The sequence below is a fragment of the Aotus nancymaae genome, unplaced genomic scaffold (assembly GCF_030222135.1).
Source record: "Aotus nancymaae isolate 86718 unplaced genomic scaffold, 86718_ANA_hifiasm-v0.15.2.pri h1tg000015l_0, whole genome shotgun sequence".
Taxonomy (NCBI): domain Eukaryota; kingdom Metazoa; phylum Chordata; class Mammalia; order Primates; family Aotidae; genus Aotus; species Aotus nancymaae.
Window position 1 is genome coordinate 374,682 of NW_026988426.1, and position 26,819 is coordinate 401,500.

Below are 26,819 nucleotides of genomic sequence, written 5' to 3' on the forward strand. Positions count from 1 at the left end.
TAATTTTTTTAATTTTTTTTTGTAGAGATGGAGATCTTGCTATATTGCTCAGGCTGGTCTCAAACTTCTCAGCTCAAGCAATCCTCCTCCCTCAGCCTTTGAGTAGCTGGAATTACCAATGCACCTCCCCATGCCCACCTAATTCTTTTATTTTTTTGTAGGGACCGGGTCTTGCTATATTGTCCAAACTGGTCTCAAGCTATCCTCCTTCCTCGGCCTCCCAAACAAAGTGCGGGGATTTACAGGTGTGAGCCACAGTGTTCGGCAATAATCCACTTTTAAAAATAAGGAATGAGGGGAATAATAGTACCTTCCTCATTTAGTTGCTGTGAAAAGCAAAGGAGAATGACAGTAACAGCCACAGCCGCCCCACAGCAGGAACTAGGCACTTCTGGGTGGGCACCCAGTACAACTCCAGGCCTGTGCCTTCCGTTCTTTGGTGAGTCTCTAGGCCAGGGGCAACAATTGACTACAAGTAAGGGAATCCCTCGCCTCCCTGCAAGCTCCTCCCCTTTCTCCCCGAGCCCCGCCCGCTGCAGCCCCTCCCTGCAAGAGTGGGGCTGGGGCCCGGAAGGTGTAGGGTTAAGGGAGTCTGTTTGGGGCCCCCAGGAGCAGCAGCCTGAGCAGCGGCTGCAACAACTGCAACAGCAGCGGCTGTGGCAGGCCTGGCCCCCGGCCAGCTGGCGGGGAGCCCCAGGAGGGAGGGAGGGAGGAGGAAGGGGAGGAAGAGAGGAAGGAGGAGGAGGAGGAGAGGAGCAGTCAGCAGGCCCGAGGAGGCAGGACTTCCTGGTGTGGGGGTTGTCAACAGCCCAGAAAGAGAAAGACGGAGAGGCAGAGACCCAGGGGAGCCGAGGAGCGGAGACACGGACCCAGCGGGGCCACGCGGGAGTAGACTCGGGACACCCAACTCGCCGGCTGCCACCGGGAGTAGCGGGGGACTCCGCCGCCCCCTCCCACATCGTCTCCAGACCCTTGGTGCTTCAGAGGCCGCGCCTGGGCTCCTCGGAGGAGGCTCGGGTTCCTTCTTTTCCGGAGAGCAAACTTTCCAAGGAGATGCCTCGCAGAATGAGCTGCTGCCCCCGAAGAGGACAGGGCAGCCTCTGATCGCCGCCTGCGTGTCCCGCCACTGCCCGGGGCCAGGAGGCCCCAGGGAACCGACAGCCCTACCTCTTAGGCGCCGGGACCCCCAGGCTCAAATCAGTGGCCGAGGCCCCAGAGGTAGGGCTCGGGGCTGGGCGGGGCGCTGGGGGGTAGCCTGGCAGGGCTTGCCCCAGAGATGTGGGAGCTGGGGTGAGAGTGGGGGGCTGGAGGCCTAGGAGAGGTCTCTGGGTGGCCGGGCCAGGCTGGGGAGCTGCTTCACCCCTGTTCTCCCAGGCTTTGGAGTTCGAGCTCTTGGGACAATGCAGGATCCCTGAGTCGGAATCCCAGGCGAGAAATATTCAACTCTGGGACCCGTCTGCCTCTTCCTACCCTGAGCGCCTTCTGGGATCCGGTCCCCTCTGCCCTGGTCTCTTGTCATCTCTTGCCTGCTTCTGGGTCTCTGACGGTTTCCCCTTCCCCCACTTTGCTCCCCGGAGAGGAAGCCCCGGAGGTGGCCTGCCCACTGGTTTCTCTCTCTCTCACACACACACACACACACACACACACACACACACACAGAGACACACACATAAACTCTCTCTCTCTCTCTCTGTCTTTTTCCAGTTTGCAAACTCAGCTCTGGAGTTCAGCAGCGACAGCAGCAGGAAAAACCTGCCCTTGCTCCCCCCTCCTGCCACCTCCACTCTCCTCCTCTCCCCTCACCCAGCAGGCACCCCCGGTTCCCGCCAGGCCCTCCTGCCATGTCGGACCCAGACGTCCCCAGGGGCCCGGATGCCCCCACCATGTGGCCCCCTTGTTCCAGGGGTGCCTGAGCCCCATCAAGGAGCCCCAGCCCACCCCCTACCTTGGCCCAGCCCTGAGCCCTAGGGACCATGAGCGGGGGCAAGAAGAAGAGTAGTTTCCAAATCACCAGCGTGACCACGGACTACGAGGGCCCGGGGAGCCCAGCGGCTTCGGACCCCCCTGCCCCACCGCCCCCCACCGGGCCCCCGCCCCGCCTGCCAAATGGGGAGCCCAGCCCTGATCCGGGGGGCAAGGGCACCCCCCGTAATGGCTCTCCACCACCTGGGGCCCCCTCCTCCCGTTTCCGGGTGGTGAAGCTGCCCCACGGCCTGGGAGAGCCTTATCGCCGAGGTCGCTGGACTTGTGTGGATGTTTATGAGCGAGACCTGGAGCCCCACAGCTTTGGCCGCCTCCTGGAGGGAATTCGAGGGACCTCAGGGGGCGCCGGGGGCAGATCTTTGGATTCCAGGTTGGAGCTGGCCAGCCTCGGCCTGGGCACCCCCACCCCACAGTCAGGCCTGTCTCAGGGCCCCACCTCCTGGCTCCGTCCACCCCCGACCTCTCCCGGACCTCAGGCCCGCTCCTTCACTGGGGGGCTGGGCCAGCTGGTAGTGCCCGGAAAAGCCAAGGCAGAGACACCCCCACTGTCGGCTTCCCCGCCTCAGCAGCGCCCCCCAGAGCCTGGGACTGGGGAGAGCGGGGGCACATCTCGGGCTGCCACGCCCCTGCCCTCCCTGAGGGTGGAAGCAGAGGCTGGGGGCTCCGGGGCCAGGACCCCTCCACTGTCCCGGAGGAAAGCTGTAGACGTGCGGCTGCGGATGGAGTTGGGTGCTCCAGAGGAGATGGGGCAGGTAAGACCTGGGTTCTAGGGCTCTTCCAATTCAGCCCTGGCCTGACCTCCATCTTGGGCCTCCCTACCTCTGCCTCCCTCCTCCTCCTCCCCCTTCTCCTCCTCCTCCTCCCCCTTCTCCTCCTCCTCCTCCTTCTCCTCCTCCTCCTCCTCCTCTTCCATCACCTGTCTATCAGATCAGACAGCCCCCTTCTCTGTGCCTGCCAGGTCATTCTCAAGCCCCTTTCTCCTCCTTCGTTTTCTGCCTCAGCCTCCTTCCTGGTGTTTGCACCCTTTCTCTTTCTCTCTGGCCTCTGATTCTCTGTCTTAGTTTTCATGTAGCCTAGCATATGTGGCCTCCTCATCTGGCCTTCTTCTGTCTTGGTCTCAGCTCCTCTGGCTCTAGGTGATGAAGGTAGAGGCCCCAGCTGGGTAGCTGGGTACCTGGGGTAGGAGCTGCCAGGATTTGGGGAGGAAAGGTAAAAGGTAGGCCTTGTATGCTGCCAGTCTCTTTCCACTGCAGCCCCATTCTGAATGTGGGATCTTTCTGTTCCCCCAGCCACCCATCGCAGTCCCACTTCTAGCTTTGCTGCAAGCCAAGTGTCATGGAGAAATTGGGTGGGGGGAACACCTCCCTGGGATGGGGAAGGGGCTTGCTGGTTGATCCTTTTCACCCCCAAGTTGTCTGGCTCAACTCCCTCCAGGCGAGAAGAACCTGAGAAGGAATGCAGTCCCCATACTGCTTCTCCTTCCTGTCTCCAAAAGAGGAACAAGTCTGGGCTGGGGGTGGGGGGCAGGATGCCTGGGTCCCCAGGGTGGGGACGAGAAGCCAGAGACACGGGGATTGGATACTTCTGTCCTGCGGGAGAAAATAACACCTCAGAGGGCTGGGGAAAGGCAGGGAGTGTGAGGATGCGAATTCTTTCCCCTTCCTGGCCTTGGGCGCAAACCACAGTATAAAAATAACCTGGGACTGGATGTCTGGGTCCTGTCAGGACCGGTCAGGACCGGCTCCCCCCAACCCTTCCTGGCCTCAAGCTCACATCTCTCATGATGCACCCCCCTTCTTCCCCCCACTCTTCTTGAACTCTTGCATTCAACGCCCACCCTGGGGAAGCAGATGCTGTTTCTCTTATTGGTCCCTGTCCTCAGGCTCTTCCAAAGCAAACCCCCTTGGCCACCAGCCTCCCTGCTCTCTGTCCTTAAGTCCGGCCTGAGCTTTTCTTGGGGCGACAGACCCTGCCGCTCTCTCTCCAGTGCCCGCTACCCCCCAGCCTTCCCCCACCTCCTGACGGTCTTCTGTTTGCATGCATCTGTTTTGCTATTTCCCTGCCCAAAAGTCTGTCTCCGTTCCATGTCCCACCATGCCTCTTCTCCCTCTTAAGAGAGGGGAGTGGTGGAGAAGAGCCAGCAGACACCACCTGGGCCCCTTTCCTCTGTCTGTCCCTCTAACCACCCTGGACTCTCTGTTCTTGGCTTTTCCGAGAAGCTGGGGCCTCCCGGGACCTCACAGAGGCGTCTTGTCATGTTCCTGTCGCCCCCGCCCTTTTTGCTGCCACCCCCCAGCGCCCGTTGGGCTATTCGGGTCCACGCCCAGGCTCCGCCTCCGCCCAGCTCCACAACCAGCCCCCGCAACCCCAGGGCAGAGCACAGGAGCAGAATTCCACCTGAGTCGGAGAAGTTTGAGAGGGGAGGTGAGAGTAGGGGGTGGGTAAGGGGATGGAGGAGCAGTTTCTGAGGATCCATTCATTCTACAAATAGCTACTGAGCAAACTGACCTTCCAGCAGGGGAGAGACACAATAAATACTTTAATTTCAGATAATGTTAGGTGCTATAAAAAAATGAAACAGTTCAGTGGACCAGTGAATGATGAGGAAATGCCTCTCTAAGAGGTGACATTGGAGTCATTTGAAGAGGGCAGCACTTTGAGAGGCTGAGGCAGGCAGATCACTTGAGGTCAGGAGTTCAAGACCAGGCTGGCCAACATGGTGAAATCCTGTCTTTACTAAAAAAATAAAATAAAATAAAAAATTAGCCAGATGTGATGGTGGGTGCTTGTAGTTCCAGCTACTCGGGAGACTGAGGCAGGAGAATCACTTTAACCCGGAAGGCAGAGGTTGCAGTGAGCTGAGATCATGTCACTGTACTCCAGCCTAGGTGATAGAGCGAGACTCCATCTCAAAAAAAAAAAAAAAGCGGACAGGCTGGGAGCAGTGGCTTATTCTCCCAGCATTTTGGGAGGCTGAGGCAGGAGGATCACTTGAGCCCAGGAGTTTGAGACCAGCCGGAACAACATACTGAGACCCTGTCTTTCCAAAAAATAAAAAATTAGCCAGGCATGGTGGTGCACACCTGTAGTCCCAGCTACTTGGGAGGCTGAGGCTGGAGGATCGCTTAAGGGCAGGAATTCGAGGGTGCAGGGAGCCATGATCATGCCACTGCACTCCAGCCTGGGTGGCAGAGTGAGACTCTATCTCAAAAAAACAACAGAAGGCAGACACTCTGAGTAGCCTCTGATTAGGGGTCCCGTGCCAGGGGAAGCAGGGGCATTGGGTCTCTTCTCAGTTCTTCCATCAGTCCCCGCCTCTTCCCACTTGGGAGACCCTCTCTAATATCCCGTACGCCACTGCCCCCGTGCCTCAGGTTGACCCATTTCTTGCTTCTAGTACCTCCCTAATGCCTTTCCCAGAGCTGGAGCTGGAGGAGGGAAGGGTGGTGGGGACAGGAGTCCTGGGTCCCCCAAAGAGAGTGGGGAAGTGGAGAGCGACGAAGGCTAGTCGGCAGGTTGTAAGGTGGTCGGTTCCTTTCTCTTCTCCCTTCATGTGTTCCTACCCCTCTGCCTCCAGGTGCTCCCACTCGACTCTCGCCCCAGCTCCCCTGCCCTCTACTTTGCCTCGGATGCCAGCCTGGCTCACAAATCTCCAGACCCCTTTGGAGCAGTAGCAGCTCAGAAATTCAGCCTGGCCCACTCCATGTTGGCCATCAGTGGTCACCTAGACAGCGATGACGATAGGTAGGTGGGCTTCGTGGGGTGGCGGGGCATGGGGTTCAGGCTCTCCACCCAGCACCTGGGGTAGCTGTAAGAAGCTGCCCGGGAGGTGTCCTTCCCCCAGGTTGAACTTGGAGAGGATCTCTTAGACAGAGAAACCTGGCCTGGGCATAACCACTGCGCACAGTTGATTTCGGACCCACTCCCTCTCTGTGAAGAGGGCTGGGTGGGACTCCCTGGCTCCAAACTGTCAGGTCACAGCCTTTTTTAGAGTTTGAAGGGAGTCATTGTTGTCAAATTCCAGAGCTCTTGCAGATTTAGAGATCATCTGGCCAACCCCAGGAACCCACTGGCGAATGTGTGCTGGAGACAGAATAGGGAATCAGGCCGGGGCTCGGTGGCTCCCGCCTGTAATTGTAGCACTTTGGGCGGCCCGGCAGGAGAATTGCTTGAGGCCAGGAGTTCAAGACCAAGCCCTGGCAACATAGCGAGATCCCATCTCTAAAAAGAAAAAGAAAGAAGAAAAACATATATATTTATAAGAAGTAGGTTGGGCACAGTGGCTCATGCCGGTAATTCCAGCACTTTAGGAGGCCGAGGTGGGCAGATCACCTGAGGTCAAGAGTTCGAGACCAGCCTGGCTGACATAGTGAAACCCTGTTTGTACTGAAAATACAAAAATTAGCCAGGTGTGGTGGTGCATGCCTGTAATCCCAGCTACTCGGAGAGGCTGAGGCAGGAGAATCACTTGAACCCAGAAGGCAGAGGCTGCAGTGAGCTGAGATCGCAGCATTGTACTCCAGCCTGGGTGACAAAGCGAGGTCTCACCTCCAAAAAAAAAAAAAGGCGGGGTGCAGTGGCTCACACATGTAATCCCAGAACTTTTGGAGGCCGATGCGGGCAGATCACAAGGTCAGGAGTTCAAGACCAGGCTGGCCAACATGGTGAAACCCTGTCTCTACTAAAAAATACAAAAATTAGCTGGGCATGGTGGCTCGTGCCTGTAATCCCAGCTAGTTGGGAGGCTGAGGTAGGAGAATTGCTTGAACCGGAACCTGAGAGTCAGAGGTTGCAGTGAGCCGAGATCACGCCACTGCACTCCAGCCTGGGCTACAGAGCGAGATTCCGTCTCAAAAAAAAAAAAGGTGAAAAAGAATGGGAATTAGTTTCCTCCCAGTTCCATCTCCCTCTTCCCCTCCCAATAAGGGACTGTGACATCCTGATAGCCCACAGGGTCTACTTTAGGATCCTAGGATTTCTAGAACCAAGAAAGCCACTCCCTAAGATTGGGCCAGCAAGAAACAGAGTCAGCTAGGAATAGCAAAGGGGCAGGGGCGGCACAGCAGAGTGACTTTCTGGGGTTCATCCTTTAGAAGACAGTGCTCTGTTGGTTGGGTTTCCAGGGCCAGGTGTCACCGTTCCTAAGAAAGCCAGCAAGCTGAAAAGGGAGGCCCAGAATTGTTGAGTCAGAGATAGCCAGAGGCTGCCTGCTTCTGGCTGGGGACTGATAGGAACCTGGCAGAAGGGCTGGGGAGTCACCGCTTTTCTTTTGGAGGGAGGAGTGGGACTTCCCCTGGGAGGCATTCAAGGGGAGGGACTTCCTGCTTGGAAGGAAATTGGGGGTGGGGCTTCGAGAGTGGGTGAGTGGGTGCCTGAGGGACCTGTTCCAGATGGGAGTTGCTCCTTCCTGTCTTTCCCAGACTGGGGGCTGCTCTTGGGAATCAGGGACTCAAGTCCACCACTGACAGGGTCCTGGGGCCTCGGGGAGGATAGGGACCTAGCAGAAGGGGTGGCCTTGAGCCAGTGGGACGGAGGGCAAGGGTGCCAGTGCTGGGCAGGGCAGGGTGGATTCTGCACGTTCCCGCTCTCAGGAATGTGCGAGGTGTGAGGTCGGCCAGGGCCGAGAGAGTCACCTGCCCCCATCACTGCTATTCTCAGCATTTCCTGCCCTCTCCCCCTCCCACTTGGGAGGTTCCCTGGCAAGAGGACTCCCCATCCCTCCCCCACCCCATTGAGTTCACAGCCCCGCCTCCTGCTGTCTCTGTCTTAGAGGGTTCCACCTCCTGAGGCCTCCATCTTTCCCCTGTCCCTCCCTCCCTACCTCCTTCCGTCCCACCCCCTCCCTGCATACCCCAGTCTGACCGGTCCGGCTCCCAGCCTCCACTTCACCCTGCTGTGCTCTAAGGCTCTTGGGGATCTGTCCCAGCCCAGCCCCTCCAGCCCCACCCTGCTGGGCCAGCGGGTTTGGGTTGGGCCACCCCCTGCCCCCTAGGAATGGGGCGTGTAGATCCCACCTCTCCTGTCTGGCGTGTGCAGAGCTGGCAAGACAGGGTCCCAGTGGCCTGGGATCTCCCTCTTGAGAGGGAAGGTGGGTTGAGATGTTCAGTGCCTGGATCGCAGGGAGGGAGTTGAGGACGCCTGACCAGTCCCTGAATCTGGGGAGGGGCGAACAGAGGGTGCAGGTGAATCTGGAATGCTCATGTCCCAGGGTTGGAAATCTTTATCCCCTTGTGGCAGGTGGGAGGTAGTTGGTTAAGTTGTGAAGAAGTGGATGGAAGGAATGGGGGTGGGGGTGGTGGCCGGCCTGGGGATCCAGGGATTATAGGGAATGGATCCCAGGGACTTGGGAAAGAAAAGGTACATTTATTTATCCAGTGCCTCCCTTGGATCCAGTACTCCTTTATCCCTTGTAATCCTAAAAGCAGTTCCGTTCTCGCACTTGCCAGATGAAGTATCTGAGACACAGAGAAGGAAGGAGATTTTTTGGGTGTTTTTTTGTTTTTTTTTTTTTTTAGATGGAGTTTTGCTCTATTGTCCAGGCTGGAGTGCAGTGGCATGATCTTGGCTGGTCTCATTGCAACCTCCACATCCCAGGTTTAAGCGATTCTCCTGCCTCAGCCTCCCGAGTAGCTAGACCACAGATGTGTGCCACCATGCCTGTCTAATTTTTGTATTTTTAGTAGAAATGAAGTTTCACCATGTTAGCCAGGTTGGTCTCAAACTCCTGACCTCAGGTGATCCACCCACCTGCCTCCCAAAGTACTGGGATTACACACATGAGCCACCGAGCTGGCCAGGAGGGTTTTAGAAACTTGCCCAAGGCCACCCAGCTAGTTTAAGTGGCTGGACTGCAATTGGAGCCTGGATCCGACCCCAAAGCCACACTTTCTCCACTGTCCTACCGGGCTACCTGTGTCCCAAGCAAGGAGGTGGTGGCAATGGTCTACAATGTCTTTTCTCTCTAGGACTGTCAAGGACAGCTCTCCCAAGCAGGGCAGGGAGCCAGCCCCCTTTCCCCCTCCCTGACCTTCCCAGCCCCGCCCCAAAGACACCACAGATCCGGGAGGGAGTAGAGACAGAGCAGCCGGATGCCACTTTCTTGGCCCCAGGCATAGGCCCTGGGGGCTCCCCCGAACACATTGGAGGGTGCACGGGGCTGGACCCTGTCCGTAAGATCCCAGGCTCCCCATTTCTCCCAGGTGTCCTGCTTTTTCATCTCATCTTCATGTTGAGGCTGTTTTATTTGACCTTCAAAGAGGAAGACTAGCCCCAGAATCAAGAGTCCTGCAGGGCTAAGTCTCCAACTGTGCATGTCATGCTCTGCACAACTCCAGGGGGTGCCACTCATATTTGAAGTCACAGTAGATGCTTGAAGTCACATTTTTCTGGAAGATAGCATTAAGGGTCTCGAAGAAGGGGACATTTTCTAATCCACACAAACTTGTTTTGGGGCTTGTGGTGGGGGTTGATCGTGTCTCAGAACTCTTACTTTCCTCCCCGGGACCCTGCCAAAGAATTCTAGCACAGTGCCCACGAGCCCGCACTCAGGGGTCCTCAAGGGGAGGGCCTGGGTTGTCAGAGTCCTGGTCCCTTGAAGTGTTCATTAGAATGTCCCACTGGAAAGTGCCATCAGAAACTCTCAGGTGCTAGACAAACGGAAGACAGTCACCTGACAGCCAACAAATGTTTACTTTTGTATTATTCCTTTATCTCTGGCGAGAATGAAAAACTTACTTGACATCTTTACCCCTGAGTCTCTGCCAAGCAGGGCCTGTGTTCCTGTCTCTGTGTATCCGCCCCTTTGGTCTCTGTGAGTTTGTTTAATGGAGTGGGGGAGAATTGGATTTTTTGTGGTGGCTCCGTCTCCACCCAGGTGTTGCTGGTTGAAATAGCTCAAGCCAGGTGCAGTGGTTCACACCTGTAATCCCAGCACTTTAGGAGGCCAAGAGGGGCAAATCACCTGAGGTCAGCAGTTCGAGACCAGCCTGACCAACATGGAAAAACCCCATCTCTACTGAAAATACAAAATTAGCCGGGCATGGTGGCACATGCTGGTAATCCCAGCTACTTGGGAGGCTGAGGCAGGAGAATCGATTGAACCCCTGGAGGTGGAGGTGGCGGTGAGCCGAGATTGCACCATTGCACTTCAGCCTGGGCAACAAGAGTGAAAAACTCAGTCTCAAAAAAAAAAAAAACCAAGGAAAGAAATAGCTCAAAAATTACTTTGGGCCGGGCACGGTGGCTCACGCCTGTAATCCCAGCACTTTGGGAGGCCAAGGCGGGTGGATCACGAGGTCAAGAGATCGAGACCATCCTGGTCAACATGGTGAAACCCCGTCTCTACTAAAAATACAAAAAATTAGCTGGGCATGGTGGCGCGTGCCTATAATCCCAGCTACTCAGGAGGCTGAGGCAGGAGAATTGCCTGAACCCAGGAGGCGGAGGTTGCGGTGAGCCGAGATCGTGCCCTTGCACTCCAGTCTGAGTAACAAGAGCGAAACTCTGTCTCAAGAAAAAAAAAAAAAATTACTTTGACCCTCCAGCTGGCTGACCCACCCCACCCTCTTCAACTTTCCTCTCCCCGCCCAGCCCTCACCCTGCCCCAGGAATCCCAGGTGCCCTTCCCCCACCCACCTCATCCTGCTCTCTCAGGCCTGGTAACCTTAGTTGTTCCACCTGTCAGCACCTTCTGCACCCAGAGCTTGGATGAGAAATGGAAAATTCCCAGCTCCCTCGTGCTCCCTTCCTGGCTGCAGGACCTCATCTAGGGGTCACCTTGCATTGAGTGCTGATCCCCCCACCATCACCAGGGGAAGCAAGTCTGACAGCCAGGAGGGAGGGCTTACAGGGGAGCCCAGGGATGTGGGCTGCAGGGCCTTAGCCCCCTCCTGCCCCCCACTCTGAGAGAGGCCCAGCTGGGGACTGGAGGACAGGACTGGGGATGCCGACACAGCACCAGGGTGCAGGGGTGCAAGGGTGGGTTGGGAGCCTCAGGGCAACAGCCTGGGGCCTGAGTGGTGGGAGAGGGTGCCTTGGAGGATGAGGCCGGGCACAAGAGCCTGTACAGGTCCTGAATGGAGCTTGAGAGAGCCAGATTCTGGGACTAAGAGCCTAGTGTCCTGGAGTCAGCCTGGAGCCCAGCCCTGGGGGCTGTTGAGCCAGGCCTGAGTCTCCCTCTGGTGGCCACTTCCCAGACTGTAGCTAGACTCTCTCCTGCTCCCTGTCGCCTGGGACTCCCAGCTCTCTTCTAAACCCTGTTGCACCTCTTCCCAAAGTCCCATTTCCAAGCTCACCTCCCTTCCTGTCCTCAAGCCCTCTCTTCCTCTGAGATACCAGACCCAAGTCCCAGGCATATAGGCTTTTTTTTTTTTTTTTTTTTTTTTTTTTCTGAGACGGAGTTTCACTCTTACTGCCCAGGCTGGAGTGTGGTGGTGCAATCTCCGCTCACTGCAACCTCTGCCTCCTGGGTTCAAGTGATTCTCCTGCCTCAGCCGCTAGAGTAGCTGGGACTTACAAGCACCTGCCACCACGCCTGGCTAATTTTTTGTATTTTTAGTAGAGATAGGATTTCACTATGTTGGCCAGGCTGGTCTTGAACTCCTGACCTCAGGTGATCCACCCACCTTGGCCTCCCAAAGTGCTGGGATTACAGGTGTGAGCCGCCTTGCCCAGACTTTTTTTTTTTAGACAGGGTCTCGCTCTGCCACCCAGGCTGGAGTGCAGTGGCACTATCTTGGCTCACTGCAACCTCCACTTCCTGGGTTCAAGCGATTCTCCTGCCTCAGTCTCCCCAGTAGCTGGGATTACTGGTGCCCTCCACCATGCCCAGCTGATTTTTGTATTTTTAGTAGAGACAGGGTTTCACCATGTTGGCCAGGCTGGTCTCAAACTTCTGACCTCAAGCGATCTGCCCACCTTGGCCTCCCAAAATACTGAGATTACAGACATGAGCCACTGTGCCCAGCCTTTAGGCTGTATTAGTCTTACAGGGCTCTGGGCTCAGTTTCTGTTGCCATGTTAACCTTTCCCATTTTTTGTATTCTCTGTGGGAAGTCAAGGACCTTCTGGCCAGGTCCCAGGCGTCACCCATGATGTGAGCCCTGTGGTGTTTTTTGGTGGGAGAGCACTCACAATCTATGGAAGACCATGAGCACATCAGAACGCCCCCCACCCCAGCCACTTCCACCCTCTTTCCCGAGGCCTTGAGGGACAGAGGGGACAGGGTGGGGTCAGAAGTGGAGAGAAGCCTCCAAGGGCCAGGCCATTCCTCACCCATCACACCCTTCACTCCCCTTTCAGACCCAGGCTTCTGCCCCAAGCCCCTCCCTGGGCCCGGCCACCAGCTGACTTCCTCAGTCAGCCCCCTCCCCTCTACTCTGGGATCAGTGCCAGGGTGAGAAGGGGACACTGGCACTGACCGTGTCTGGGAATTCCCGCCCACCGAGGAGCCGAAGGGAGGGGGTTCCCCGTGTCCCCAAGGAGCCAATAGCAGCCAGGCCTTGCCCGGCGGGGGGGGTGTATATCTTTCAGGCCAGCACCCCCAAGGCACTGTCTCCTCTCTGCCTGCCTGGCACCAGCTAGATCCCGCTCTGCCCGGGGGGCTCTGAGCCCCCCAGGCATTCCCTTCACTGCATCCCTCTCTGTTGGGGGTGGGTGTCCAAGGACCCTTTTCCCTTGGGCATGGCCCAGCCAGGGGTCTCTGTCAAGTCCCTGGTGTCATCTTATGAGACCCGAGTGGTGGGAATGGCTCCGGGGCCGCCCCGAAAAAGGGGCTGTGCCTCTTCCCCTTGCTCTCCCCGGGGTGCGTCTCCCATCCGAGGGACATCTGGGCCTCTGCCGCACCGAGGCCTGGGGGGCCCTGGGCAGCGGCCCTCAGCCCGCAGGGGGATGGACAAAACCCTCCTCTCCCTCATTCTCTACTGTCACAGGTACAGGGGGGTGAGGGTGGGAGGCTGTGGTCCAAGAAGCCAGCACCTGGGAAGGCTCCTCCTCTCCTCCTCTCCTCCCCTCACCTTCCTGTGTCTCTCCAGTGGCTCCGGAAGCCTGGTTGGCATTGACAACAAAATCGAGCAAGCCATGGTAAGAGAAGCCATCTTGGTCCCAGGAGGTCCTGGCCCCCTTAAGCCATCCCCTGCCCCAGCCCTTTTCTCTTCCTTACCAGGGAGCAGGAAATCCCAGCTCCTCCATCCCTCTCCCTGCTGGGCTCTGGGCATCCTCCACCATCTCCTGCTGCCACCTCCACCCTTGACTTTGCCCGACCTCTGGTCAGGCTGCTGGTCCCCATCTCTATCTTTGAGCCCTGACTCTGCTTCCATCCCTTGTGCTTGTCCCCTGTCCCTGCGCTACTTTGTCCCTCATTCTCTGGGCGCTGGGGACTCTCTCCCACCCCGGCCCTTGAAGAGGCACTGGACAGGGGATGAGTCACACACCCGTTGACCCCATGCCTGTCCCGGGGTCCCCAGGACTTGGTGAAGTCCCACCTCATGTTTGCGGTCCGGGAGGAGGTGGAGGTGCTGAAGGAGCAGATCCGGGACCTGGCGGAGCGGAACGCCGCGCTGGAGCAGGAGAATGGGCTGCTGCGCGCCCTGGCCAGCCCGGAGCAGCTGGCTCAGCTGCCCTCCTCGGGGGTCCCGCGGCTTGGGCACCCCGCGCCCAATGGGCCCTCCGTCTGAGCCTCCCTTCCCTTACAATGTGCCTTTGGGGCTGCCCGGCCTTGCGCCAGCCGCCTGCCCCCTCTTCCTATGCAGCTTTAATGTCCCCGTGTCCCCAGGGTGGGAGTGCAAGGCTCAGCATTGGCCTGGTGCCCCCCGCCCCTGCCCCGTCTCCTCATCATCCCCAGCCTTGATGGAGGAGGGAGGGCTTCAGGACGGGGTGTCAGAGGGACCCCCCTCTGGGAGGGAACCCAGCCCCCACCCTCCCTCATGGGACCCCCAGCAGTAGACAGCCTAGGGGAGTAGGAGGCTCACTGGCAGACATCCCACCCCCACCTTGTTCCCTTGAGGTGCCCCCTCTCCTCTGCCCAGGGGAGGGAGTGTGGACAGTATCTGGAAGTTCTGGGATTCAGGTTGTTATTAAAGTAATAATAATAATTAAAAACTCTGAAGAAACTTGAATTTGGAGGTTGACATCTCGTTCTTCCCTTGTGTCCAGACTCGAGCCTGCCGCTTCAGGCTCCCCTGAGATCTTTTCTTTTGCAGACTGGGGAAGTTTAAAGTGTGGGAGACAGAGGGGTCGAGACAGAGGCCAGAGAAGGGAGCCAGTGGTTCGGGTCCTGGGAAGGGGCAGGCGAGGATTGGGGGTGGGGAGGGCATCTGCCCACGTGCTGGGGGGGGCAGCTGGGAAACAATGAGGCCTTTGGTGGTTGCCCAAGATCCACCCCCCAGCTTCCCAGTGAGTCCCCTCTGCGGGCTGGATCTGGGTGGCTGTTTGGGGGCGGGGCGGGGGGCCCTGAATGGGCCCCTTGTCTCGGGGCTGGGTGTGGGCCAGGCTCCCCAGGCACACGGTGCCCTTGCCAGGCCTGGCTGGCCGCCGCGGCTCCCACCCCTGGCCGGCTGAGGACGGGCCCTGTGGGTGAGCTGGCCCCTCCCTGACAGCCTGGGCTCTGGTCCCAGGCGAGTCAGCAGCGATGGAGAAGGACCCCATCTAGCGGGGAAGAGGGAAGAGCTGCAGCCAAAGCCCCAGGAGGGCCCTGGGAGGAGTGGAAGGGGCCCAGGCTAGAAGGAAGCTGTGAAGCCAGGTCCTTGGAGGCTGACCTGCCTTGGAGTCCCTGACTCTCTGCCTCCTTAGTTTCCCTAGGTTCATAACTTTGGGCAACTTCTTTGGTTTTTCTTTTTTTTTTTTTTTTTTAATTTCTTCTTTCTTTTTTTGAGACAGGGTCTTGCTCTGTTGCCCAGAGTGCAGCGGCACAATCACAGCCCCCTGCAGCCTCCATCTCCCTGGTTCAAGTGATCCTCCTGCCTTGGCCTCCCTGAACTATAGGTGCGCATCACCACATTCAGCTAATTTTCTTTATTTTTGTAGAGATGGGGTCTTGCTATGTTGCCCAGGCTGGAGTGCAGTGGTATGATCATGTTACTGTAGTCTTCAACTCCTGGGCTCAAGTAATCCTCCCACTTCAGCCTCCCAAGTAGCAGAGACTACAAGCATGTGCCACTACACCCAGCTATATGTATGTATGTAGGTGTGTATCTATTTATTTATTTATTTGAGATGGTGTTTCGCTTTTGTCGCCCAGGCTGGAGTGCAGTGGCGAGATCTCAGTTCACTGCAACCTCTGTCTCCCAGGTTCAAGTGATTTTCATGCCTCAGCCTCCTGAGTAGCTGGGACTACACGTATGTGTCACCACGTCCAGCTAATTATTTTTTTCTTTTTTCTTTTTAGATGGAGTCTTGCTCTGACTCTCAGGCTAGAGTTCAGTGACACGATCTCGGCTCACTGTAACCTCCGCCTCCCAAGTTCAAGCAATTCTCCTGCCTCGGCCTCCCAAGTCGCCACCACAGGATTACAGGCACCTGCCACCACACCTGGCTAATTTTTGTATTTTTAGTAGAGATGGGGGTTTCACCATCTTGGCCAGGCTGGTCTTGAACTCCTGACCTCGTGATCCACCCACCTCTGCCTCTCAAAGTGCTGGGATTACAGGCGTGAGCCACCGCGCCCCACCTTTTTTTGTTGTACTTTTAGTAGAGATGGGATTTTGCCATGTTAGCCAGGCTGGTCTTGAACTTCTGAACTCAAGTGATCTGCCCACCTCAGCCTCCTGAAGTACTGAGATTACAGACATGAGCCACCACGCCCAGCCTAAATATTTTTATAGAAGCAATCTCGCTATATTGCCCAGGCTGATCTCAAACTCCTAGCTTCAAGGAATTCTCCCACCTTGGCGTCCCGAAGTTCTGGGATTACAGGTGTGAGCTACCACACTTAGCCTCCTTAAGATTTTTCCCTCCCTCCCTTCCTTCCTTCCTTCTTTTTATTTTTTCCTTCTTTCTTTCTCTCTCTTCCTTTCTCTCCTTCCTTCCTTCCTCTGTCTCTCTCTTCCTCCCTCCTTCCCTTCCTTCCTTTTCTTTCTTTTTTCTTTCTTTCTTCCTTTTTTCTCCCCTCCCCTTCCCTTTTCCTTCGCCCTTTCCTTTTCTTTCCCTCTTTCTCTCTCTCTCTTCCTTTCTCCCTTCCCTTCTCTTCCCTTCCTTTCCTTTCCCTCCCTCCTTCCCTCCCTCCTTCCCTCCTTCCCTCTTTCCTTCCTTCTTCTTTTTTTTTTTTTTTTGAGACATGGTCTCATTTTATTACCTAGGCTGGAGTACAGTGGCAAAATCATGGCTCACTGCAGCCTCCACCTCCTGGGCTCAAGCAATCCTGCGTCATCCTCCTGAGTAGCTAGGACTGGAGACACACACCATCACTCCTGGCTAATTAAAAAAAATTTTTTTTTAACTTAAACATAGTGAGTTGGGGGTCCCACTATGTTGCCTAAGCTGGTCTTAAACTCCTGGCCTCAAGTGATCCTCCTGCTTCAACCTCCCAAAACACTGGGATTGCAGGCATGAGCCACCATGCCTGGCCCCCTTTGGCTTTCCTGAATTTCAGATTCCTCTTTGAGGAAGTGGCACTAACAGTAATATCTTCCTTGAAGGGCTGCTGTGAAGGGACTGCATGACTCGATGCAGGGACAGTGCCTGTTAGTTTGTTACATGTTAGTTTCTTTCCCCTGGATCTGAACGAAGGAGCTTCAGAGTGGAAGAGATGGACTCTCCGGGACCTTGGGGGTTGGGGTCAGGGCCAGGCAGCCTCACAATGGTCTAGAACTCTCCCTCACTGTAGGTTCTTACCTACTTCAACTCCTCTCCCTGGGAAAGGTCTGGGATGTGTCACCGGGAGGGACTGTCCCCTAGTATTTCCTACGTCTTTCTTTACTGCTGTGCTTGAAGCTCCTAGGGGACCCCTTGAGAGGTGGTCACTGGCCCGAAGCCCACCCTGTCCTCCACCCGCCACCCCCACCATACCAAATGCTGGCTTTGCCCCCTCCTCTGTGTTTGTCCTGTTGAGAAAGATGGTTGTGGTCATGAGGTTCTTCCGATGGGTTAGACGGGCTTGGCAAAGGATTACTAGCTGGGTGAGTTTCCGAGACTGCTCTGTCCTCATGATGCACTGGGACGAGGGCATGGGTCTTGGGCAGCCTCCTATGGCATGGGCTCCCTCCCTTTCTGGCCTCCTATGGCCAAAGAAGACGGGGTGGAGAGGAGGGAAAGGACAGCTGGGGAGGGACTGGAGGAGAAGAAAGAGGGGCCAGGAAACTCACTGCTCCATCCCTTTTGTGCCTTTTCATCTGTGGATGGTGGTGTCTCTGCCCCACCCTCTCTCCTATCTCTCCTCTCTGTGTCTTGGTTCTCAGATTTTCTTCTGGAGACAGAAAATGAAACCAATGATGTTAGAACACCCTGCCTCCAAGAAACACTCATTGAAAAAGGTGAAGACTCTCCAGGTGTCTGAGACTTTGAGGTTGGTCGAGCCCCTCAAAGAGGCAAAGCTTGAGTTGGGTGAGTCCCCTGAGCTGCCAGATGCCTGTGTGTTGGCCAAGAACACAGAGGGGACCGAGGAGGAGCTGGTCCGACAGGGCCGATCCCTGCTGCGGCTGCCCAGGACGGCTGTCAAGTCTGTCTCCACGCTGATGGTCTCCACCCTGCAGAGAGGCTGGCAGATGTGCAGCTGGAAGGTCAGCACCGTCCTCCTGTTTCCAGTACCCCTCCCTCTTTCCCCAGCCCCCAGTGACTCACTCCTCCCTCCGATGACTTGTTCAACAATTGTTTCCTGGCCTGATGCAGTGGCTCATGCCTGTATTCCCAGCACTTTGGGAGGCTGAGATGGGAAGATCACTTGAGTTCAGGAGTTCGAGACCAGCCTGGGCAACATAGCAAGATCCTGTCTCTTAAAATGGTTTTTTATTTTTCTTTTCTTTTATTTTTTCAAAACAGAGTCTCGCTCTGTCACCCAGGCTGGAGTGCAGTGGTGTGATCTCGGCTCACTGCAACCTCTGCCTTCCAAGTTTTAAACGATTCTCCTGCCTCAGCCTCCTGGGTAGCTGGGACTACAGGCATGCACTCTCATGCCTGGCTAATTTTTGTATTTTTAGTAGAGACAGGGTTTCACCATGTGGTCAAGCTGGTCTGGAACTCCTGAGCTCAAGTGATCTACCTGCCTCAGCCTCCCAAAGTGCTGGGATTACAGGCATGAGCCACCACACCTGGCAATTTTTTTTTTTTTTTTTTTTTTGAGACAGAGTCTCACTCTGTTGCCCAGGCTGGAGTGCAGTAGCACAATCTCCACTCACTACAACCTCCACTTCCTGGGTTTAAGCCATTCTCTGCCTCAGCCTCTCAAGTAGCTGGGATTACAGGCATGTGCCACCGTGCCCAGCTGATTTTTGTATTTTTAGTACAGACGGGGTTTCACCATCTTGGCCAGGCTGGTTTTGAACTCCTGACCTTGTGATCCACCCACCTTGACCTCCCAAAGTGCTAAGATTACAAGTGTGAGCCACCGTGTGCCCAACCCAAATTTTTTTCTTTATTAGCCAGGCATGGTGGCTCATGCTGGTAGTCCCAGTACTTTGGGAGGCTGAGGCAGGAGGATTACTTGAGGCCAAGAGTTCAAGGCCAGTGAGACCAGCCTGGGCAACAAAGCAAGACCCCATTTCTGCAAAAAAAGTTAAAAATTAGCCAGGCGCCTGTAGTGGTGCCTGTAGTCCCAGCTACTTGGGAGGCTGAGGCAAGAGGATCACTTGAGTCCAGGAGTTCAAGGCTGCAATGAGCTATGATTGTGCCACTGCACTCCAGCCTGGGCAGCAGAGCAAGACTCTTGTCTCTTAAACAAACAAACAAACAAAAAAATTATTTCCTATGCCTCCACCAAGTGCCACGTATTCCTGAAGCTAGCTAGCTTGCTTCCTTCTTTCCTTCCTTCCTACCTTCCTTCCTTCCTTCTTCCCTCCCTCTCTCCCTTCCTTCCTATTTTTGAGACAGGGTCTCATTCTGTTGCCCAGGCTGGAGTGCAGTGGCGCATTCATGGCTCACTGCAGCCTCCACCTCCTGGGCTCAAGCAATCTTCCTGCCTCAGCCTCCTGAGTAGCTGGGACTACAGACACACACCACTACTCCTGGCATTAGCCAGATACAACACTGAACAAGACTTGCGGACTTGCGGGGTTACAGATGAGATAACAGGCATTGCTAGTTCAGTATCTGGACATTGTTGAATGTGATGTTGTCAAGGGGGCTGTAGGACCCCAGCGGAGAGGCATCTTATCCAGACCTAAGGAGTCAGGCAAGGCCTTCTTAACGGAAGTGACGGTAAAGCTGAGGCCTGAAGGTATTAGCTTGGCTTGAAGGGGTTGTTAGGGGAAGGTGGAGGGAATGGGAGGGGTATCCAGGGAGTAAAAACAGCAGGTGTGTGGCCAGGCACAGTGGCTTATGACTATAATCCCAACACTTTGGGAGGCCAAGGCAGGAGGACCACTTGAGCTCAGGAGTTCGAGACCAGCCTGGGCAACGTGGTGAAACCCCATCTTTACAAAATATATAAAAATAAGCCAGGAATTGGTAACTCATAGCTGTAGTCCCAGCTATTCAGGAGGCTGAAGTGGGAGGATTGCTGGAATCTGGGAAGCAAAGGTTGCAGTGAGCTGAGATCGTGCCATGCACTCAAGCCTGGGTGACAGAGATTCTGTCTCAAAAAAAAGAAAGGCTGGTGGCTCACACTTGTAATCCTGCACTTTGGGAGTCTGAGGCAAGTGGATCACCTGAGGTCAGGACCAGCCTGGCCAACATGGTGAAACCCTGTCTCTACTAAAAAAAATACAAAAATTCAGCCAGGCGCAGTGGCTCACGCCTGTAATCCTAGCACTTTGGGAGGCTGAGGTGGGTGGATCACCTGAGGTCAGGAGTTCAAGACCAGCCTGGCCAGCACGGTGAAACCCCATCTTTGTAAAAAAATAAATAAATAAAAATTTAAAAAAAGAAAAAAAATACAAAAATTCAGCCTGACCAACATGGTGAAACCCCGTCTCTACTGAAAATACAAAAATTAGCAGGGCATGGTGGCACACACCTATAATCCCAGCTACTCAGGAGGCTAAGGCAGGAGAATCGCTTGAACCCAGGAGGCGGAGGTTGCAGTGAGCCACTGCACTCCAGCCTGGGTGACAGAGCGAGACTCCGTCTCAAAAAAAAAAAAAAATTAGCAGGATGTGGTGGCGCACCCCTATAATCCCAGACACTTGGGAGGCTAAGGCAGGAGAATCACTTGAACCCAGGAAGCAGAGGTTGCAATGACCCGAGATTGTGCCAGTGCACTCCAGTCTGGGAAATGGAATGAGAGTCTGTCTCAAACAAACAAAAAATAATAGCAGATGTGTGCAGAGCTGGCCCAAGGTGTGTGGCTTGGAATGGAATGATCCTAAAGCCAAAAGCCAGCTGGTAGAAGGCAGGGCTGCCAAGTTGCGAGCTTTGGATTGGACCCTTAGAGTAATGGGAGCCCTTGAAGACGTCTGAGCAGAGGAGTGACATGATCAGATTTTGATTTCGAAAGCTCACCAACACTTGTATGTGCGGGTAGGATTGTAAGCTTGTTGAGCCCAGCCTGGGCGACATAGGGAGAACTTGTCTCTACAAAAGTAAAAAATTAGCTGGGCATGATGTATGCCTGTAGTCTCAGCTCCTTGGGAGGCTACAGTGGGAGGATCACAGGCCTGGGAGGTCAAGGCTGCAGTGAGCTATATTTATGCCACTGCACTCCAATCTGGGTGACAGAGTGAGACACTGTCTCAAAAAAAAGATGATACAGCCACTATGGAAAAGAAGATGGTCATTTCTTATCTTTTCTTTTTCTTTTTCGACAGTGTGATCTCGGTTCACTGCAACCTCTGCCTCCCAGGTTCAAGTGATTCTCTTTGTCAGCCTCCTGAGTAGCTGGGATGACAGGCACCCACCACCACATCTGGCTAATTTTTGTATTTTTAATAGAGACGGAGTTTCACCATATTGGACCAGGCTGGTCTCAAACTCCTGGCCTCAGGTGATCTGCCTGCCTCATCTTCCCAAAATACTGGGATTACAGGCGTGAGCCACAGCAGCCGGCCAGGAATGGTCATTTCTTATAAAACTAAGCATGCAGTTTTCATATGACCGAACAGTTGTACCCCTGGGCATTCATCCCAGATAAATGAAATCTTAGGTCCACACAAAAAATCTAAATGAGGATGTTCATAGCAGCTTGATTCGTAACAGCCAAAATCAACCCATGTCCTTCAGTCCGTGAATGGTTAAACTGATATTTTCAAACCTCAGAATACTACTCAGCAATAAGAAGGGATAAATTAGCCAGGCGCAGTGACACGCCTGTGATCCTAGCCCTTTTAAACACCCAGGCGGGAGGATTGCTTGAGCCCAGGGGTTCGAGGCCAACCTGGACCACATAGAAAGACCTCATCTCTATAAACAAACAGAACAAACACACAAATAAAAATTTAAAAAGCTAGAAAGGACAAACTATTGATATGTCCAATAACACGGGTGAATCTTGAGGAATTTTTTTTTTTTTTGAGATGGAGTTTTGCTCTTGTTGCCCAGGCTGGCGTGCAGTGGTGAGACCTCGGCTCACTGCAACCTCTGCCTCCCAGGTTCAAGTGATTCTCCTGCATCAGCCTCCTGAGTAGCTGGGTCTACAGATGCATGCCACCATGCCCGGCTAATTTTTTTGTATTTTTAGTAGAGACAGGGTTTCACCATCTTAGCCAGGCTGATCTTGAACTCCTAACCTCATGTGAACCACCCACCTTGGCCTCCCAAAGTGCTGGGATTATAAGCGTGAGCCTCCACTCCCGGCCTTGAGGAAATTATACTGAGTGGAAACAACCAATCCTAAAAGGTTATATACTGAATGATTCCATTTATATCATCTACCCCTCTTGAAATAACAAAAATCTAGAAATGGGGAACATATTAGTGGCTCAAAGTTGCCAGGGGCCGCAGAGAGAGAGGGGCAGAAGAGTGTAGTTATAGAATGACAACATTCATGCTTGTAATCCCAGCACTTTCGGAGGCCTAGGCAGGCAGATCACCTGAGGTCGGGAGTTCAAGACCAGCCTGACCAACACAGAGAAACCCGTCTCTACTAAAAATACAAAATTAGCCAGGCATGGTGGCGCATGTCTGTAATCCCAGCTGCTCAGGAGGCTGAGGCAGAAGAATTGCTTGAACCTGGGAGGTGGAGAATCGCTTGAACCCGGGAGGTGGTGGGCTGAGATCGCACCATTGCACTCCAGCCTGGGCAACAAGAGCAAAACTCATCTAAAAAACAAAAACAAAACAAAAAAAAACAACATGAGGAGCCCTTGTGTTGATGAAAATGTTAAATGTTCTATATCATTTTGTGTTTTGTTTGTGCTTTTTGCTTTCTCCTATCTAATAGAAATGTTCTGTAGCTTTATGTTTTGGTTTGCTGCAGTATAGCGAGACTGACCCTATCTCTACAAAAGATTTTTAAAAAATTAGCCAGGTGTGGTGGCACACACCTGTAGTCCCAGGTACTCAGGAGACAGGCCAGCAGGGATCGCTTGAGCCCAGCAGAGTTCAAGACTGCAGTGATTGCACTACTCCATTCCAGCCTGGGCAGCAGAAAGAGACCTCATTCTATAATAATGACAGTGATAATGATAAAACGGTCACTTGGCTGTCCTGAAGAGGGGTCTTAGCAGGGAACCAGAAAAGGGACAGGAGGACCCACTGGAGGCTGCTGCAGTCTAGGCTAAGATTGAATGCTGTTCTGGACTGGGCACGGTGGCTCATGCCTGCAATCCCAGCACTTTGGGAGGCCGAGGTAGGTGGATCACCTGAGGTCGAGAGTTCGAGACTAGCCTGACCAACATGGCGAAACCCCGTCTCTACTAAAAATACAAAAAAATTAGCTGGGCGTGGTAGTAAGCTCCTGTAATCCCAGCTACTCGGGAGGCTGAGGCAGAAGAATCACTTGAACCTGGTGGAGGTGGAAGTTGCAGTGAGCTGAGATTGTACCACTGCACTCCAGCCTGGGCAACAGAGTGAGACTCCATCTCAAAAAAAAGAATGCTGTTCTGGACTGGGGAAGCCATCAGGTAGAACAAGTTAATGCATTGGTGCCACATTTAGGAGGTAGAATGGTTGGGCCTAGTAGTTGATGGATGGAGGCAGTGGAGATTGGGAGAGACAGAGTCAGGCAGGCTGGAGATATTCACTGGCATGGAGAATGAATGAGGAAGAACAGGGGAGAAGGTGACAATTTTAGGGCATTGGGACGAGATGAATTGTAATGTCAATGATAAGACATTTACATGGAGGTGTCCAAGAGGCAGAAGTCTGTGCAGGCCTGGAGGTCAGGAGAGGGCTCCAGGCTGGAGACAAAGTCTAGTTGTATGTCCTGTTCTCCTTCATTTTAGGAGTGGGGTCTCAAAGGTAGGTCAGTGATAGCTTCCGTATTCCAGAGCTTGCACTCTAGTGGAGAAAACAGACCAGTCCTTAGAGCAGATGGTGTATGAAACATGGTATGAGGAGCAGACTATGAGAATAGAAATGATGGGGCCGGGCGTGGTGGCTCACACCTGTAATGCCAGCACTTTGGGAGGCTGAGGCAGGAGGATCACTTGAGATTAGGAGTTCAAGACCAGCTTGGCCAACATGGTGAAACCCTGTCTCTACTAAAAATACAAAAATTAGCTGGGTGTAGTGCTGCATGCCTATAATCCCAGCTATTTGAGAGGCGGAGGCAGGAGATTCGCTTGAACCTGGGAGGTGGAGGATGCAGTGAGCTGAGATTGTGCCGCTGTACTCCAGCCTGGGTGACAGAGCGAGACTCTGTCTCAAAAAAAAAAAAAAAAAAAAAAAAAAAGGAGTAGAAATGATAGGCCAGGTGCGGTGGCTCACACCTGTAATCTCAACACTTTGGGCAGCCAAGGGAGGCAGATTGCTTGAGCCCAGGAGCTTGAGACCAGCCTGGGCAACATAGCAAGACCCTGTCTCATTAAAAAAAAAAAAAAACGGCCGGGTGCGGTGGCTCACGCCTGTAATCCCAACACTTTGGGAGGCCGAGGCAGGTGGATCACGAGGTCAAGAGATTGAGACCGTCCTTTCTGCCCATGGATGCCGCCGAAGCAGCATTGTTAAAGTCTCTCTTCTCCCTGCGATCATGTCTAAGTCAGAGTCTCCTAAAGAGCCGGAACAGCTGAGGAAGCTCTTCATTGGAGGGTTGAGCTTTGAAACAACCGATGAGAGCCTGAGGAGCCATTTTGAGCAATGGGCAACGCTCACAGACTGTGTGGTAATGAGATATCCAAACACCAAGCGATCCAGGGGCTTTGGGTTCGTCCCGTATGCAACTGTGGAGGAGGTGGATGCAGCCATGAATGCAAGGCCACACAAAGTGGATGGAAGAGTTGTGGAACCAAAGAGAGCTGTCTCAAGGGAAGATTCTCAAAGACCAGGTGCCCACCTAACTGTGAAAAAAATATTCATTGGTAACATTAAAGAAGAGACTGAAGAACATCACCTAAGAGATTATTTTTAACAGTATGGAAAAATTGAAGTGATTGAAATCATGACTGACAGAGGCAGTGGCAAGAAAAGGGGCTTTGCCTTTGTAACCTTTGACGACCATGATTCTGTGGATAAGATTGTCATTCAGAAATACCATACTGTGAATGGCCACAACTGTGAAGTTAGGAAAGCCCTGTCAAAGCAAGAGATGGCCAGTGCTTCATCCAGCCAAAGAGGTCGAAGTGGTTCTGGAAACTTTGGTGGTGGTCGTGGAGGTGGTTTTGGTGGGAATGACAACTTTGGTCGTGGAGGAAACTTCAGTGGTCATGGTGGCTTTGGTGGCAGCTGTGGTGGTGGTGGATATGGTGGCAGTGGGGATGGCTGTAATGGATTTGGTAATGATGGAGGCAATTTTGGAGGTGGTGGAAGCTACAATGATTTTGGCAGTTACAACAATCAGTCTTCAAATTTTGGACCCATGAAGGGAGGAAACTTTGGAGGCAGAAGCTCTGGCCCCTATGGTGGTGGCGGCCAATACTTTGCCAAACCATGAAACCAAGGTGGCTATGGCAGTTCCAGTAGCAGCAGTAGCTATGGCAGTGGCAGAAGATTTTAATTAGGAAACAAAGCTTAGCAGGAGAGGAGAGCCAGAGAAGTGACAGGGAAGCTACAGGTTACAACAGATTTGTGAACTCAGCCAAGCACAGTGGTGGCAGGGCCTAGCTGCTACAAAGAAGACATGATTTAGACAATACTCATGTGTATGGGCAAAAAACTCGAGGACTGTATTTGTGACTAATTGTATAACAGGTTATTTTAGTTTCTGTTCTGTGGAAAGTGTAAAGCATTCCAACAAAGGGTTTTAATGTAGATTTTTTCTTTTTTTTTTTTTTTTTTTTTGCACCCATGCTGTTGATTGCTAAATGTAATAGTCTGATCGTGATGCTGAATAAATGTCTTTTAAAAAAAAAAAAAAAAAAAAGAGATCGAGACCATCCTGGTCAACATGGTGAAACGCTGTCTCTACTAAAAATACAAAAAATTAGCTGGGTATGGTGGTGCGTGCCTGTAATCCCAGCTACTCGGGAGGCTGAGGCAGGAGAATTGCCTGAACCCAGGAGGCAGAGGTTGTGGTGAGCCGAGATTGTGCCATTGCACTCCAGCTTGGGTAACAAGAGCGAAACTCCGTCTCAAAAAAAAATAAAATGCTTCCTGGAGGAGGTGTGTCTGAGCTGGCCTGATGAGAGAGGTGGAATCAGGGAGCCCTTTGCTGTTTATCTATGAGTCATTCTAGCAGTGGTTCTCCCTGGACCCAGCTATTAGCACGTGCACATCTTCTCTTTCTCTTACAGTCATCGGTGAGTTCTGCCTCAGTTAGCTCGCAAGTGAGGACTCAGTCACCTTTGGAGATGCCGGAGGCTGAGATGCTGTGGGAGGTGTACCTGGTGCTGTGTGTTATTTGGAAACAGCTGCGGCAGCTGTGCCTCAAGCAGGAGAGGCGCAAACGGTACCATGTCCGATGCCACGCTACCCCGCGACGCAGGCTGGTTCAGTCCCTGAAACGGGATGCCCGAAGTCCCCTCTAGGGGGGATCCCCAGACCCTCAGAGAGTCCCGACCTCACTCTTGATGAGGAGGGGTCGGGGCAGCAGGCCAGAAGTTGTGGGTGATGAGATCCTTTATAGAGTCACCTCTCATCGGGAGCCCAAGGCCAGGCCTGGGATCCCATATGAGCCCCTTCATTACATCTATTCCATTTGTAAAAGAATAAAAATAAAAATATTGGGAAATAAATATCAGCTAGTTCTGAGTCAGTGTTTAGTGTGTTTGTGGATGGCAGGAGGGGATGAGAGGAGTTTGGGTGGGTCAGGGAGAGGCCCCTAAGGTGAGAGCCTAAAGCCCAGTGGGGGTCACCTGTGGGTCTATTTGGGGGAAAGGAGGGTTAGTAGGTTTCTGCTCTGGGCCCCACTCCCTTCTAGGGGCCGAAATGCTTGTTGGCAACTTGGCCTTTCCCTATAAGGCAGTAACAGCTGCCATTCATTAAGGACCCACTCACACCAGCTGCTGTCCTTAGCAATCCCACAGGAAAGGTATTTAGTGTGGATTACAGGGCTTGTCCAAGGCTCAGCGAAGGAGGCCTCGCTGGAAACTGCCAGCTCCCAGAGGTAGCCCACCACCCTGCCTCTCTGGCGCTGAAGAGCTTGTTGGTGGAGGGTTGCGCATCTGCAGATACACAGGGGGTCTTTGAAAGACGCATCCACCTGCTGGGAAGGAACTCCA

The 26,819-nt window shown here is 53.8% G+C and overlaps 1 protein-coding gene and 1 pseudogene across 2 annotated transcripts; both read left to right on the top strand.

The window, feature by feature from the left end:
• The first annotated feature begins 721 nt into the window (after positions 1-721).
• On the top strand, positions 722-26,349 carry LOC105732543 (TSC22 domain family protein 4). 2 transcript variants are annotated; one of them, XM_064376382.1, is made up of 6 exons: positions 722-1,218; positions 1,705-2,735; positions 5,561-5,727; positions 13,014-13,062; positions 17,373-17,693; positions 25,893-26,349. In XM_064376382.1, exons 2-6 carry the CDS (start codon positions 1,974-1,976, stop codon positions 26,124-26,126), a joined length of 1,533 nt encoding a protein of 510 aa, XP_064232452.1. In that variant the 5' UTR covers positions 722-1,218; positions 1,705-1,973; the 3' UTR covers positions 26,127-26,349. The 2 variants fall into 2 exon arrangements, with proteins under 2 accessions (XP_064232452.1, XP_021527264.2); XM_021671589.2 differs by lacking the exons at positions 17,373-17,693; positions 25,893-26,349 and adding an exon at positions 13,446-14,096.
• LOC135275098 (heterogeneous nuclear ribonucleoprotein A1-like) lies at positions 19,019-25,499 on the top strand (annotated as a pseudogene).
• Positions 26,350-26,819: the final 470 nt, after the last annotated feature.